Source organism: Gambusia affinis, linkage group LG10 (genome assembly GCF_019740435.1).
Source record: "Gambusia affinis linkage group LG10, SWU_Gaff_1.0, whole genome shotgun sequence".
Taxonomy (NCBI): Eukaryota; Metazoa; Chordata; class Actinopteri; order Cyprinodontiformes; family Poeciliidae; genus Gambusia; species Gambusia affinis.
Window position 1 is genome coordinate 10,770,871 of NC_057877.1, and position 13,702 is coordinate 10,784,572.

At 39.5% G+C, this 13,702-nt stretch overlaps 1 protein-coding gene across 1 annotated transcript in view; it reads right to left on the bottom strand.

Moving 5' to 3' along the window:
* map2k2a (mitogen-activated protein kinase kinase 2a) overlaps positions 1-11,431 on the bottom strand; it is a 30,424-nt gene extending 18,993 nt beyond the window's left edge. Inside the window, exons 1-3 of the mRNA XM_044130195.1 lie at positions 10,556-11,431; positions 10,011-10,221; positions 8,583-8,729 (exon numbers count right to left, since the gene is read on the bottom strand). Coding sequence (XP_043986130.1) covers positions 8,583-8,729; positions 10,011-10,221; positions 10,556-10,644 — 447 coding nt within the window. The 5' untranslated portion in view covers positions 10,645-11,431. The remainder of the gene's footprint in view (positions 1-8,582; positions 8,730-10,010; positions 10,222-10,555) is intronic.
* Positions 11,432-13,702: the final 2,271 nt, after the last annotated feature.

Here is a 13,702-nt window from a genome sequence, read left to right on the forward strand (position 1 = left end):
GCTGATCATTTAAAATTTTCTAGGGGGCGCTATAGAGAAATTAGGCGACGCCCACCAAATTTTATTATGGATTCCTTTGGGGTGGATAAAGATCCATCCTAGTGAGTTTGGAGCACCTTGCCCCAAAATTGTGAAATTCAGAGCCAAACGTATGACAGCGGCGTTAGAGGTCACTTCGACACGCCGCCACGCCCACCTGCTCCATCAAAGCCGGTCGGGGCTGGAATCTTCAATACAGCAACATGTTTCCTGTCTGTTAACACAGTTTCATGTTGATTAGGTCAAAGGTGTAATATAGGGACCGTTCCCAGTAAAATATGACACTTCCTGTTCTCAGGGGGCGTGGCCTTAGTGATGTCATCATTTGACCCCAGGGTATTTTAGGTCAACCCATGATGCTCAATCACTGAAAGTTTGGTTCCTCTGAGAGTTTTAGTGTAGGAGTTATAACTGTTTAGAGTTTAGTATGGCGAGTCGGTGAACTTTGACCCCTGCTAACCCCCCTTCAGCATACTCAAAAAGTCACCGTTTTGATAACTTTTAATCGGCCATGCCTTATGATCAGACTGACCGAGTTTGAAGCCGATCAATCGAAATCCCTAGGAGGAGTTCGATCAAATACGAAGGCTGTAAACGGCAAAAATCGGGTCAAAATGTGACCTTCGATCCAAAATGGCCGACTTCCTGTGATACTTGCACTATGACTATAATTGTAAATTCTGAGCGTCTTGGGGAGCTCTACAACTGTACCAAATTTCAAGTCTCTACGACAAAGTAAGTGAATAGAAAAGGGTCTTTTGAAAATTGCTAGGTGGCGCTGTTGAGTCATTTTTTGTGCGATTTTTGCAACGACCTTAAAATTCAAAATTTTTCACCAGTCTCTATGCTTCCGCCAAGTTTGGTGAGTTTTTGAATATGATAAGTCCCCCAAAGAGGCCCCTCTTTTGGGGGGCAGAATAATAAGAAGAAGAAGAAGAATAATTAAAGCTGCAAGCAGCCTCGTGCGGCCCTCGCAGCAAGCGCTGCTCCGGCTCGCCGGCCACCGCGGAGTTACAGCAGCCGCGGAAGCTCTCGCACCGTTTCCAGAGCCGGCGCCCGCTCGCCGCAGCGGGAGCCGTCGCGAACCTTTCCCGCCCGATCGCCCGCCACACGACACACGCGAATGCGTTCGGCAGCGCTTCCCGACGACTCACAAAAAATCTGGCGCAGATCGGTCCATTTACGGCGGAGATATAGCGGATGGATTGACCTAGGGGGCGCAGTGGAGTCAAATTACATTTCAAAACATTTGAGCTCTTTAAAGGTTACCACAGGTCTTACATTTCAAGTTTGGTTCCAATCGGATCATCCATGTGTGATTTAAAGACAATCGTATGAATATGGCGAGGGTCTGACATTCGCCATCTGGCCACGCCCACACTGTTCAGCCAGCATTGACAGATGTCATCACCTTATCATTTTAAGTGGGTTTGCACTGGATTAAATCCATATAAAAAACAGAGAAAAGTTAGACATACTGCAGGAAAAAATGGTGACTTTCTGTGGGTAGTGGGTGGGGCTAATGAACTAATCATTCTATCCAGGTGGTGCAGCGGCACATCTAAAGTCACCAGGTTACTCAGAACCCATCCAAACACAGAACAGATGCTTAGAACAGATAATGTGCCAAACTTTCTCCAGCTGAACAGAAACAAAACTGAAGTTATTATCTTTGGACCTAAAGAGGAACAATCTAGAGTCAGTGCAAAGCTTCAGTTATTACAACTAAAAATCAGCAATCAGGCCCGAATCCTGGGAGTAGTGATGGACACTGACCTGAACCTTCATAGCCACATAAAGACAGTCACAAAGATGGCCTACTATAACCTGAAGAACATTTCCAGGATTAAAGGACTAATGTCTCAGCCAGATCTAGAGAAACTCATCCATGCGTTTATCTTCAGCCACATTGATTATTACAACTGCGTCTTCACAGGTCTGTCCAACCAATCAAACAGCTGCAGCTGATCCATAATGCTGCTGCTCGTGTTCTCACTAAAACCAGGAAGATAGAGCACATAACACCAGTTTTAAAGTCCCTCCACTGGCTCCCTGTAGCTCAAACAATAGACTTTAAAATACTGTTGTTAGTTTATAAATCACTGAATGGTTTAGCACCACAATACATTAAAGATTTGCTGCTGTTGTATCAACCTTCCAGACCTCTCAGGTCTTCTGGTTCTGGTCTGCTCTACATCCCCAGAACCAAATGAGGAGAAGCAGCATTTAGCATCTATGCACCACAAATCTGGAACAAACTTCCAGAAAATTGTAAAAGAGCTGAAACACTGACTTCCTTTAAATCTAAATTAAAAACCCACTTGTTTAGAGTTGTATTTGAAATGTAATAAATTGCAAATGTATTGACAAAACCTGACTTGATGTTTTGTTTTGATTGTTGATTCTATGTTGCATTGTGTTTTTGTCTTTGATTTGGTGTAAAGCACTTTTAAATGCCTTGCTGCTTAAATGTGCTTTCTTTAACTAGGAAGAAAGTAAACAGATCTCAAAGCAAAAATTAATCCCTTAAAGCTCACATAAATGCTGAAGAGCCATGGCATTAAAATTCAAATTAATTTAAACTCTAATTTAAACTCTAAGAATGAGTTTAAAGTTCATTCAAATCATTGATTTTTATTTGATTTGATCAAAATCAAAACAAATTTTGTTTTGATTTCAAACAAAATCCGATTTGAAAAAATAAATAAAAATTCACTGTGAAAATGTCAAATATTTACAAAATATTTTTTATAATTTAGAATTACAATATATACTGTAAATTTCTTAAACTGATGTAAAATATTGCAAACAACAGTTTTACAACATTATTAGCATGAAAATTAAGGCAATTCTTCATTCGTTTCTATGCAATTTTTGAAAAACATCATAAGTCAAAACAAGGAGCTGCGTTAGCTTGACTGTCAACCGTCATATTCAAGCCTTCGAGGGTGGGGGATGGAGGCGTTGCGTGTGTGCTAAAGATCGAGCCAGAACCGCACACAGTAAAAATCTCTGCTGGGATCCAAACCGCTCTTAGAACTACGGAGGTTCAAATTCTGCTTATTCATTTTAGCTTACAGAAAAGCACCAAATAAACAAAACCGAACTGAGAAATAAGATTTAAGCTTTGGCGTGCGCTACGACAAGATGTTTTCGCTGGGATGCAAACCGCTCTTAGAAGTACCGGAGGTTCAAATAAAAGCGAACTGAGAAATAAGATTTAAGCTTTGGCGTGCACGTACATTACAACATGTTTTGACAGAGAATCTTTTTTTTTCTCCACAATTTTGTTAATTATAAAGATGATTCAATAATAAAAATATCAGAAATTCTTTTCTTACTTCAGGGAAAATTAATAAGCAGAGTGCAGCTGCAGGCGCTGCTCTCTCCGATAAAATCCTGCATGCTTCTGTGCACGTAGATAGCTTAGCTGCGTTAGCTTGACTGTGAACCGTCATATTCATATTCTGTTCTCTAGTGCTAATAAGTGATATAAACGCAAATATAGGAGATGGAAATGTATACTTACATAATAAAAACGCACATGCAGACGGGATTAAGGAAGGATTGATCGTTAATGTTATCCGTGGAGGCTATTTTTATCCCAACGAGCCAGCAGAAGTATCGAAAACAACGTAACTGTGGAACTACAAAATACACAGATGCATCTTTGGGAATTGCAGTGGTAAAAATGTACACATAGTCATGGATGGCGTGATAGTGACACCAAGTGGTTAATATCGCCATTACAGCACCTCTCTCATACTGTGTAATTCTCGCCTTATTCATGTGTGGAGTAACAGTGACACCAAGAGGACTTAATGGGAATAACATATGTTTTTTTCTAAAAAATCTAAAATTACAGAAAATCCGTTGGATTTAGAATATGGATCCAAGAGACTTTTTTGTTCGTCCTGAAAAGATACACATATGTACCAAGTTTGGTAATTCTAGGTTAAAGCATGACTTGGGGCTGATCATTTAAAATTTTCTAGCCAGCGCCATAAATACATTAGGCCACGCCCACCAAATTTTATTATGGATTTCTTTCAGGAGGTGGATAAAGATCCATCCTAATGAGTTTGGAGCAGCTCGCCCCAAAATTGTGGAATTCAGAGCCAAACGAATGACAGCGGCGTTAGAGGTCACTTCGCCACGCCGCCACGCCCACCTGCTCCATCAAAGCCGGTCGGGGCTGGAATCTTCAATACAGCAACATGTTTCCTGTCTGTTAACACAGTTTCATGTTGATTAGGTCAAAGGTGTAATATAGGGACCGTTCCCAGTAAAATATGACACTTCCTGTTCTCAGGGGGCGTGGCCTTAGTGATGTCATCATTTGACCCCAGGGTATTTTAGGTCAACCCATGATGCTCAATCACTGAAAGTTTGGTTCCTCTGAGAGTTTTAGTGTAGGAGTTATAACTGTTTTGAATTTCGTGGCGAGTAGGTGAACTTTGACCCCTCCTAACCCCCCTTCAGCATACTCAAAAACTCACCGTTTTGATAACTTTTAATCGGCCATGCCTTCTGATCAGACTCACCAAGTTTGAAGCCAATCAATCAAAATCCCTAGGAGGAGTTCGATCAAATACCAATGCTGTAAACGGCCAAAATGGGGTCAAAATGTGACCTTCGATCCAAAATGGCCGACTTCCTGTGATACTTGCACTATGACAATAATTGTAAATTCTGAGCGTCTTGGGGAGCTCTACAACTGTACCAAATTTCAAGTCTCTACGACAAAGTAAGTGAATAGAAAAGGGTCTTTTGAAAATTTCTAGGTGGCGCTCTTGAGCCATTTTTTTTGCGATTTTTGCAACGACCTTAAAATTCAAAATTTTTCACCAGTCTCTATGCTTCCGCCAAGTTTGGTGAGTTTTTGAATATGATAAATCCCCCAAAAAGGCCCCTCTTTGGGGGGGCAGAATAATAAGAAGAATAATTAAAGCTGCAAGCAGCCTCGTGCGGCCCTCGCAGCAAGCGCTGCTCCGGCTCACTGACCACCGCGGAGTTCCAGCCACCGCGGAAGCTCTCGCACCGTTTCCAGAGCCGGCAACCGCTCGCCACAGCGGGAGCCGTCGCGAACCTTCCCCGCCCGATCGCCCGGCAGACGACACACTTGGATGCGTTCGGCAGTGCTCCCCGACGACTCACAAAAAATCTGGTGCAGATCGGTCCATTTACGGCAGAGATATAGCTGATGGATTAACCTAGGGGGCGCAGTGGAGTCAAATTACATTTTAAAACATTTGAGCCCTTTAAAGGTTACCACATTCATGTGTGGAGTAACAGTGACACCAAGAGGCCTTAAAGGGAATTACACATATTTATTTCTGAACAGTGAACTTAAATCCAAACTTACAGAAAACCTGTTGAATTTAGAACATGGCTCCAAGAGACTTTTTTGTTCGTCCTGAAAAGTTACACATATGTACCAAGTTTCGTAATTCTAGGTTAAAGCATGGCTTGGGCTGATCATTTAAAATTTTCTATGGGCGCCATAAATACAGTAGGCCACGCCCACCAAATTTTATTATGGATTTCTTTCAGGGGTGGATAAAGATCCATCCTAGTGAGTTTGGAACAGCTCGCCCAAAACTGTGGAAATCAGAGCCAAACGAATGATAGCGGCGTTAGAGGTCACTTCGGAACGCCGCCACGCCCACCTGTTCCATCCAAGCCGGTCGGGGCTGGAATCTTCAATACAGCAACATGTTTTCTGTCTATGGAAAACGTTTCAAGTTGATTAGTTCAAAGGTGTAAGATAGCGACCGTTCCCAGTAAAACATGACACTTCCTGTTCTCAGGGGGCGTGGCCTTAGTAATGTCATCATTTGACCACAGGGTATTTTAGGTGAACCCATGATGATCAATCACTGAAAGTTTGCTTCCTCTGACAGTTTTAGTGTAGGAGTTATAACTGTTTTGAGTTTCACGGCGAATAGTCAAAGTTTGACACATAGCCACGCCCACATACTTTGAAGTACGAGAATTCCTTTGATAACTTTTCACCTTTGATGCCTCAAGTGTGTGCTGAGTGATTTTGAAGTCTGTATCTGAAAAACTGTAGGAGGAGTTCGATCAAATACAAAGGCTGTAAACATCAAAAATGGGGTCAATTTTGGAACTTCATTCCAAAATGGCCGACTTCCTGTTGGGTTGAGACCATGGCTCCAAGAGACTTTTTTGTACATCAGGAGAATATACAGATGTGTAAGAAGTTTGGTAATTCTAGGTTAAAGCATGGCTTGGGGCTGATAATTTAAAATTTTCTAGGGGGCGCCATAAAGACATTCGGCCACGCCCACCAAATTTTATCATGGATTCCTGTCTTGGGGTGGATAAAGATCCATCCTAGTGAGTTTGGAGAAGTTTGGCCCAAAACTTTGGAATTCAGAGCCAAGCGATGACAGCGGCGTTAGAGGTCACTTTGCCACGCTGCCACGCCCACCTGCTCCATCAAAGCTGGTCAGGGTTGGAATCCCTTATACAGCCACATGTTTCCTGTCTGTTAACACAGTTTCATGTTGATTAGGTCAAAGGTCTAATATAGGGACCGTTCCCAGTAAAACATGACACTTCCTGTTCTCAGGGGGCGTGGCCTTAGTGATGTCATCATTTGACCACAGGGTATTTTAGGTCAACCCATGATGCTCAATCACTGAAAGTTTGGTTCCTCTGACAGTTTTAGTGTAGGAGTTATAACTGTTTAGAGTTTCGTGGCGAGTCGGTGAACTTTGACCCCTGCTAACCCCCCTTCAACATGCTCAAAAACTCACCATTTTGATAACTTTGAATCGCCCATGCCTTCTGATCAGACTCACCAAGTTTGAAGCCAATCACTCAAAATCCCTAGGAGGAGTTCGATCAAATACCAATGCTGTAAACAGCCAAAATGGGGTCAAAATGTGACCTTCCATCCAAAATGGCCGACTTCCTGTGATAGTTGGACTATAACAATAATTGTAAATTCTGAGCATCTTGGGGAGCTCTACAACTGTACCAAATTTCAAGTCTCTACGACGAAGTAAGTGAATAGCAAAGGGTCCTTTGAAAATTGCTAGTTGGCGCTGTTGAGCCATTTTTTTTTAGATTTTTGCGTCGACTTTAAAATACGTAAATTTTAAACAGTCTCTATGGGCCCGCCAAATTTGGTGAGTTTTTGAATATGATAAAGCCTCCAAAAAGGCAATTCATTTGGGTGGAAGAATAATAATAATAATAATAATAATAATAAACAGTACAGATACAATAGGCCTTCGCAGCGCTTTGCTGCTCGGGCCTAATAAACAGTACAAAAACAATAGGCCTTCGCAGCGCTTTGCTGCTCGGGCCTAATAAGAAACAGTACAGATACAATAGGCCTTCGCAGCGCTTTGCTGCTCGGGCCTAAAAACGTCACTTCTACAGACATGCATGTAGACACAACTCTGTTTCCCATTAATCAAAAGAATAAACTGATTTAAGAAGGGGCATATTTAAATGATCAGTCTGGTTGCAACTAATGATTATTTTAATAATCAATTGTTCTGCTAATTAACTGGATAAGAAAAAGGCACAGTCTGCTGATTTTTCACTTAACCCTTTCTAGTATAATATTAGAAATGCATTACAACATACAAATACATTATTAAATTCCTTTTTCAAATAAGAAAAACAATTATATCCCAAAACGCAACAGTAGCACTTGATCATTTGTAGCAAAGGATGAATCTGCAGCTAAAAAAAAAAATAAAAAAATACTTCTAACATCATGTGAGAAGGTCAGTCCTTTCTGTTCAACTTAACATTTAATAATTAGACAGCAACAGGTGCTAGGAGATTTTTTTTTTATCTTAAATGCAAAATATATAGATTTTTTGTACAGTTTTGTTTTATTTATTGCTCTGAGTGTATCGATCTTCCAGCAAAAACCCTTTTCTTAGAGTCTGTATACTCCAGCTAATTAATCAATTACTAAATTAGTTGAAGATTATTTCAATAATAGATTCATCCCAATTAATAATTTCAGCCCTGGTCTGGTGCTTTTTATGTTTTAGGAAACACAGATTAGGTCACATTTTTTAGGCACATTTAAAGTATATGCAAAACTTAAACATACATTAACTTTGACACATGACCAGCTTTCCGGAGGAACTCAAACTCGCCGTCCAGTGTTTCCTCAATACACTAATCATGTTTTTCTGATAATAATCAGCAATCGTCCAAAGTTTCTAAAATTTAGAACTTGACTCGACAGAAGAAAGACTACACTTTTGTTAACCTTGTCTACTTTTATTCACCTCCAGTTTATTTTGCATCAAGAAAATTAACATAAAACCAACAGTGGATCGATTTGTGATTGTGCGAAAACAAAATGGACAAATATTTAAACTGCATGACAGTAATTCCACTATGTCATTGACAAGAAGACAAAATGATACGGAGCATTACACAAAGAGACCAAACTCAATATGGCTTCACTTTGACATGTGGATGAGATTAAAGGCGTTCATTCATTCAACAAGCTCAAGAGACAACTATCAGTAAGAGTCTCTCACCATGTGCTCCATGCAGATGCTGATCTCTCCATCACTGTAAAAAGCTCCGTAGAAGCCCACGATGTAGGGAGAGTTGCACTCATGCAGCACCTGCAGCTCTCGGATGATCTGGTTTCTGATGGCGGGCTTGATTTCCAGGTGAATTAACTGGGGGAAGAGAAGTTGAAAGCCTCTGCTGATGTTGAAGTAACCTTTACCGTTAGCAGACCGAGGAGATGTCGACTTAAAACTAGAACACTAAGCAGATTTAATGACCTGAAAAGACACGGATCACTTCTCATACAACTGGAATGCCTTGCTGGAATTAAAAACACAACACCCGTTCAAGTTGCTACCAAACGGCTCTGAACTTTTTCTTGGAAATTATACCGACAAGTTAAAACAGCCCACAAGCTTGAGCATGCCAGAGCTGCAGCTTCAGAATCTGAACGAGGGCCTCCGCAGGTTCAAATTCAACACTTATTAAAGATCTTTGTGATTTAAATTTGTCACATACACGATTTACAAAAAAAAAAAAAAAAAAAAAAAAAACATGCTTAATTCCACTTGTTAGCTTACTTGCCAAATAGCTTCTATTTTGCCTAAGTAAGAAAAATACAAGTTTAGCAACTAAAGCTGGTGTCTTCTATGAAACATTTTAATAATGAAGGAGCTGGTAGTGGATAACTACCTGCAAGTCTTTAGCTTGTTTTGATTTTTATTGACTCAAATACAAAAGGTTAGCATTTTAGCAGCAAAACTCTTTCAAACGTTTGCTGGGTAGCTTGAATATCCGAAATAAATCCGATTTATTTACTAGAAGTGATGAACAAACAGACCTGCACATTTGTAGCACAACTAAATGTGGTCATAGATCTTGCATGGAAAATTTGAGGATTTCAGACTTAAATATTAACACTTAAGATTATTTAAATAAAAATAAAAATAAAAACTGTGGACCTCCACAAACTTTCGTTTATCAATTTAACTTAACCTAGTTTCCAACATTTTCTGAAAATGATCTTTTGCATAATTTCCAAATCATTTTCTCAGAACAATACCATTTAAGGTTTACATGGTAGGCTATTCAGCTAAACAGAGTTAAATTCTAAAAGTTATTCGAAATGCTGCTGCACAAAGTTCAGCAGATAACATTTCCAGGTTCTCATTGACATTTGACCTCAGACCTATTTTTCCTAAGGTTGAACATAATTTGATTGTGGGTGTAGATTTGAGCCCAACATAAAAAAAAAAAAAGAAAGAAAATGGAGAAAGTGATTATCACTATGTGCGTGTCAAAGCATGCGTCTCTAAGCTTTATCTGATTCTTATTGAACTCAACTCGAAAACTGTCAAACCATGAAAGAAAGGGGAAGAAATAAAAATAGACAGAAAAAACAACATCTCTGCTTCACCTGACAAAAAGTAAATAAAATCTCCAGCATTCACCTTTCGAGCCATGACCAAACGAGAAGGTTTGTGTTGGACCTTGTTGACCACTCCTCCGTTTCCAGCCCCCAACTCGCATATTGGGTCAAAATCTTCATCCTTCAGCTCACCGACCTGAGCCTTCTGGGTGAGGAAGGCCTCCAGGCGTTTCCTCTGTTGTTCGTCGAGGTCCAGCTCACCCAGTTTCTTCTGTAAGGCCTCAAGGTTGGCTCTTTGCGAAGAACATGCAAGCAGGAAGGATAATAGTTTATGCATGAAGTACTATTATAGAGAAAATACATTTCTTTCAAGGGAATTGCATGGAAACTGGATTGTTTTACAGCAACTCTGCAATTAAAAACTGGAAAACTTAACTCAAAAACCACGATTCCACAATTTATCTATTTTTTTACGATATAGTAACAAATTTTGGTGATTTTACATTGATACCCCAATACAAATGAATCAAGCATTAACAGATATGTAGAAAAGTGTCATATAATAGAGGAGTAAGTCGCATTTGTTCGCCGTCAGAGTTGATTCAAACTTAACATAAATGTACTTACTCCGATGCAGCATCGATGGTGTTTGAGGTGGCCTGTCCCTCCCCAATGGGCGTAATGTTCAGTGGAACGGGTCTTCTTTTAGGAGCCATTTCTGTTTTAACTCAACTAAACGACGTTCTCGGTAAAATACTATAGTGCAACGAGGCCGGCAGCAGCTGATCTAACCTTGCCCCTAATCAGAGATCTACCTGGGGGGAGAAAAGCAACAGGATTCGCTCTAAGTGGCTAGTGACTTGGCTAGTTAACGTTAGCAGAGTTAATGCACTTTTCGGAGCATGTCAGTTCGCTAAATTAGTAAACCGTGTCATACCGATATGCCCTTCAAAAGTCGGCTGGTTTTCGTTCTCATCTATAGGTTTACAATGTCACAGCTTTGTTTTCTTCGGCTTCTTGTCTATAATCTACCTGCTGCTGTTAGCCATTAGCCACCTAGCCGCTACTAGCTAGCACCAGTTCCAGACAAAATCGTGCTGCGAGTCTGGGAGCCGAAATGAGCAGCAGTCCTCCTCTCTGAGCTTCCGTCCAACCACAGTAGGATACGGACACCCCGGGGTCTTCGGTAGTACTCCCTCGGTGATTAAACTCGGGGGTGCGGGGCTCTGAAACGTACAGTTGTTCAACGCGCTGACCGCTGGTGCCTCAATACAGGAAGCAGCAGCAGTGAGTCGCCTGCAGCATCAGACCTCGGTATGTTTGTGACACCCACTTAGAGAGTCCCGCATAAATAGCGCGAACATCCTGTCAGACAAGTTCAAAGAACAGGCAAGAAAACCCCGTGGTAGATTTGGACGGACATGTGCCGCGTTTGCCACTCATGATCAATTGATTCAACAATCTATAAACCACGTTCTGCGCTTTCTAAAGCGTTTAATGAGTGCTTGTGTGTCGCTCGTGAACGAGCCGATTTGAAATGCCAGCTCCTTTGCTTGAACGATGAAAGCCAGTACTTTCGTGAAAGCTCTTTTTCTAAAGAGCGACATCTCATTACTGTTCAAATATCATAGAAAAAACTGTTTCTCAAAGAATAAAGCTGTTTGGATGAACATAAAGTCTACTTCTTCATAACTCATAAAAGGTTTTAGTGTGGCCTAGTCAAAGTCCAGACTTGAATACGATAGAATTGAAACAAGTTGATGCCAGCTGTTTGTGCCAAGAGTGTCACTAGCAGTTATGAGGGCAATATATATATATATATATATATATATATATATATATATTTATATATATATATATATATATATATATATGTATATATATGTATATATGTATATATATATATATATATATATATATATATATGTATGTATATATATATGTATATATATATATAGATATGTATATATATGCGTATATACATATATATACATATGTATATGTATATGTATATGTATATATATATATATATGTCTATATATATACATATACATATGTGTATATGTATATATATATATATATATATATAATTTTACTCAAGATCAGGATGGTTTGAATAGTTGTTCTTCTCTAACAAATGAAATCATAATACAAAACCTGCTGCATATTGTTATTCATAGTTGTTCATGACATGTGTCTTTTACAGATGACACATTCTGTCATAAAAAAATTATAGATTTTTTTTTGACAGAATAAAAAATTCTGTCATAAAATTTTTTATGACAGAAAAACAAAAACTTAAAAAATGAAATAGATTAAAAAGTTGTAAGTCCTATAAAACAAGAACTCCCCATGCAATGCAAAAAGTTGAATCACTACAAAATAAGCGACAGCCCTGTGATCACACTTTACACAGTTTAAATTTAATACTTAGATGGTGATATATGGAACAGACCTAACATGTAGACTATGAAGAAAAAGAAAACAAATGCCTTGTACATAAACTGTCAGCATTTGTGCTCTTTGTTGGTTTAAATTTAGGTCAAACACCCACACTTATGTTTTTTTTGTTGTTGGTATGTTATTTTTGTTGTTGTTTTTTTTTGCTGTTGGCTGTTCGTACTTCAGTCTGCTGATGGTTAAGTCTTGTGTTTTTTGTATCAGTGAAAAAGGATTAGAGATTGTCCTTTCATACCAAATTATTGTATCATAATTCACCCTTATGTGTTTGGTAGCACAGTCAGTTAACAACCCACATTGTGTACCTTGAGGCAAATCAGAGGGACTTCTGATGATATGTATCTTAACAATGACCTTAGTGTCTTTAAGTCAGTCCAGAAGCAGGGACTGTACAAAATTAGGTAACTCTGAATCATCTAAAAGACCAAGACATGCACATACCATAGTTAAATCTCACTGCACTTAGTTATGGCAAGTGGTATTCCTTTATAAGTATTTACAAATTTAATATCACATGAGCTGAGTAAAAACAAACTGCTGTTTTAAAATGACTTCATTCATTAAGGGCACAAAGTTATTCTAAAAATATGGATAACCAGCACTAAAACAAAAAGTGCAAAAATAGGATGTGTTTCAGCGATATGCTGCCAGCTTGTTACAGATCTCAGACAAACAATGTATCTATAGAGATTAAAGGGCATCTAGGCCAATCACAGAAAAGCTTTTAAACCAACCTGCTCCCTTTTACCTAGTAGCTGGAGATGGCGCTCTCTGTGGCAACAACTTCCATCAATCACGTACAATGACTGGATATGAGCTTTTACAACACCATGGATGAATTCTGAATTCTTTGTAGAGGAGGGTTTTCAACCATTATGGGGGGTTTAAGGTTTACCCACAGGCTGTCCAAAACATTTTCTTTTTTCTTGTTTTTTTTCCCCCCCCTGCCATTTAAATGACTATTGGATCACTGTCCTGCTGCATAACACAAATGGACTTGAGTTTAAGGACAGACGTTGATGTTTGTGCAATCATTTCCTTTAGCATTTTCTGCCAGATAACACAATTCAAGGCTTCATCAAGTCACCCAAGGTCTTATCCAGCAAAACAGCCACAGAGGCTCATACCAACATTGGTATAGTGTTCTTTTCCTTAAATACTACTAGTCATAAAACAGATGCAGACAAAAAGTTCTGCTTTGGTCTCGTCTGGCCACTGAATAAGGATCACCAAATATTTTTTTGTGTGCGTTTAGGAACCGTGAGACGGGCCTTGGTGTACTTGTTGGTTAGCAGTGGTTTCGCTCTGGGATCT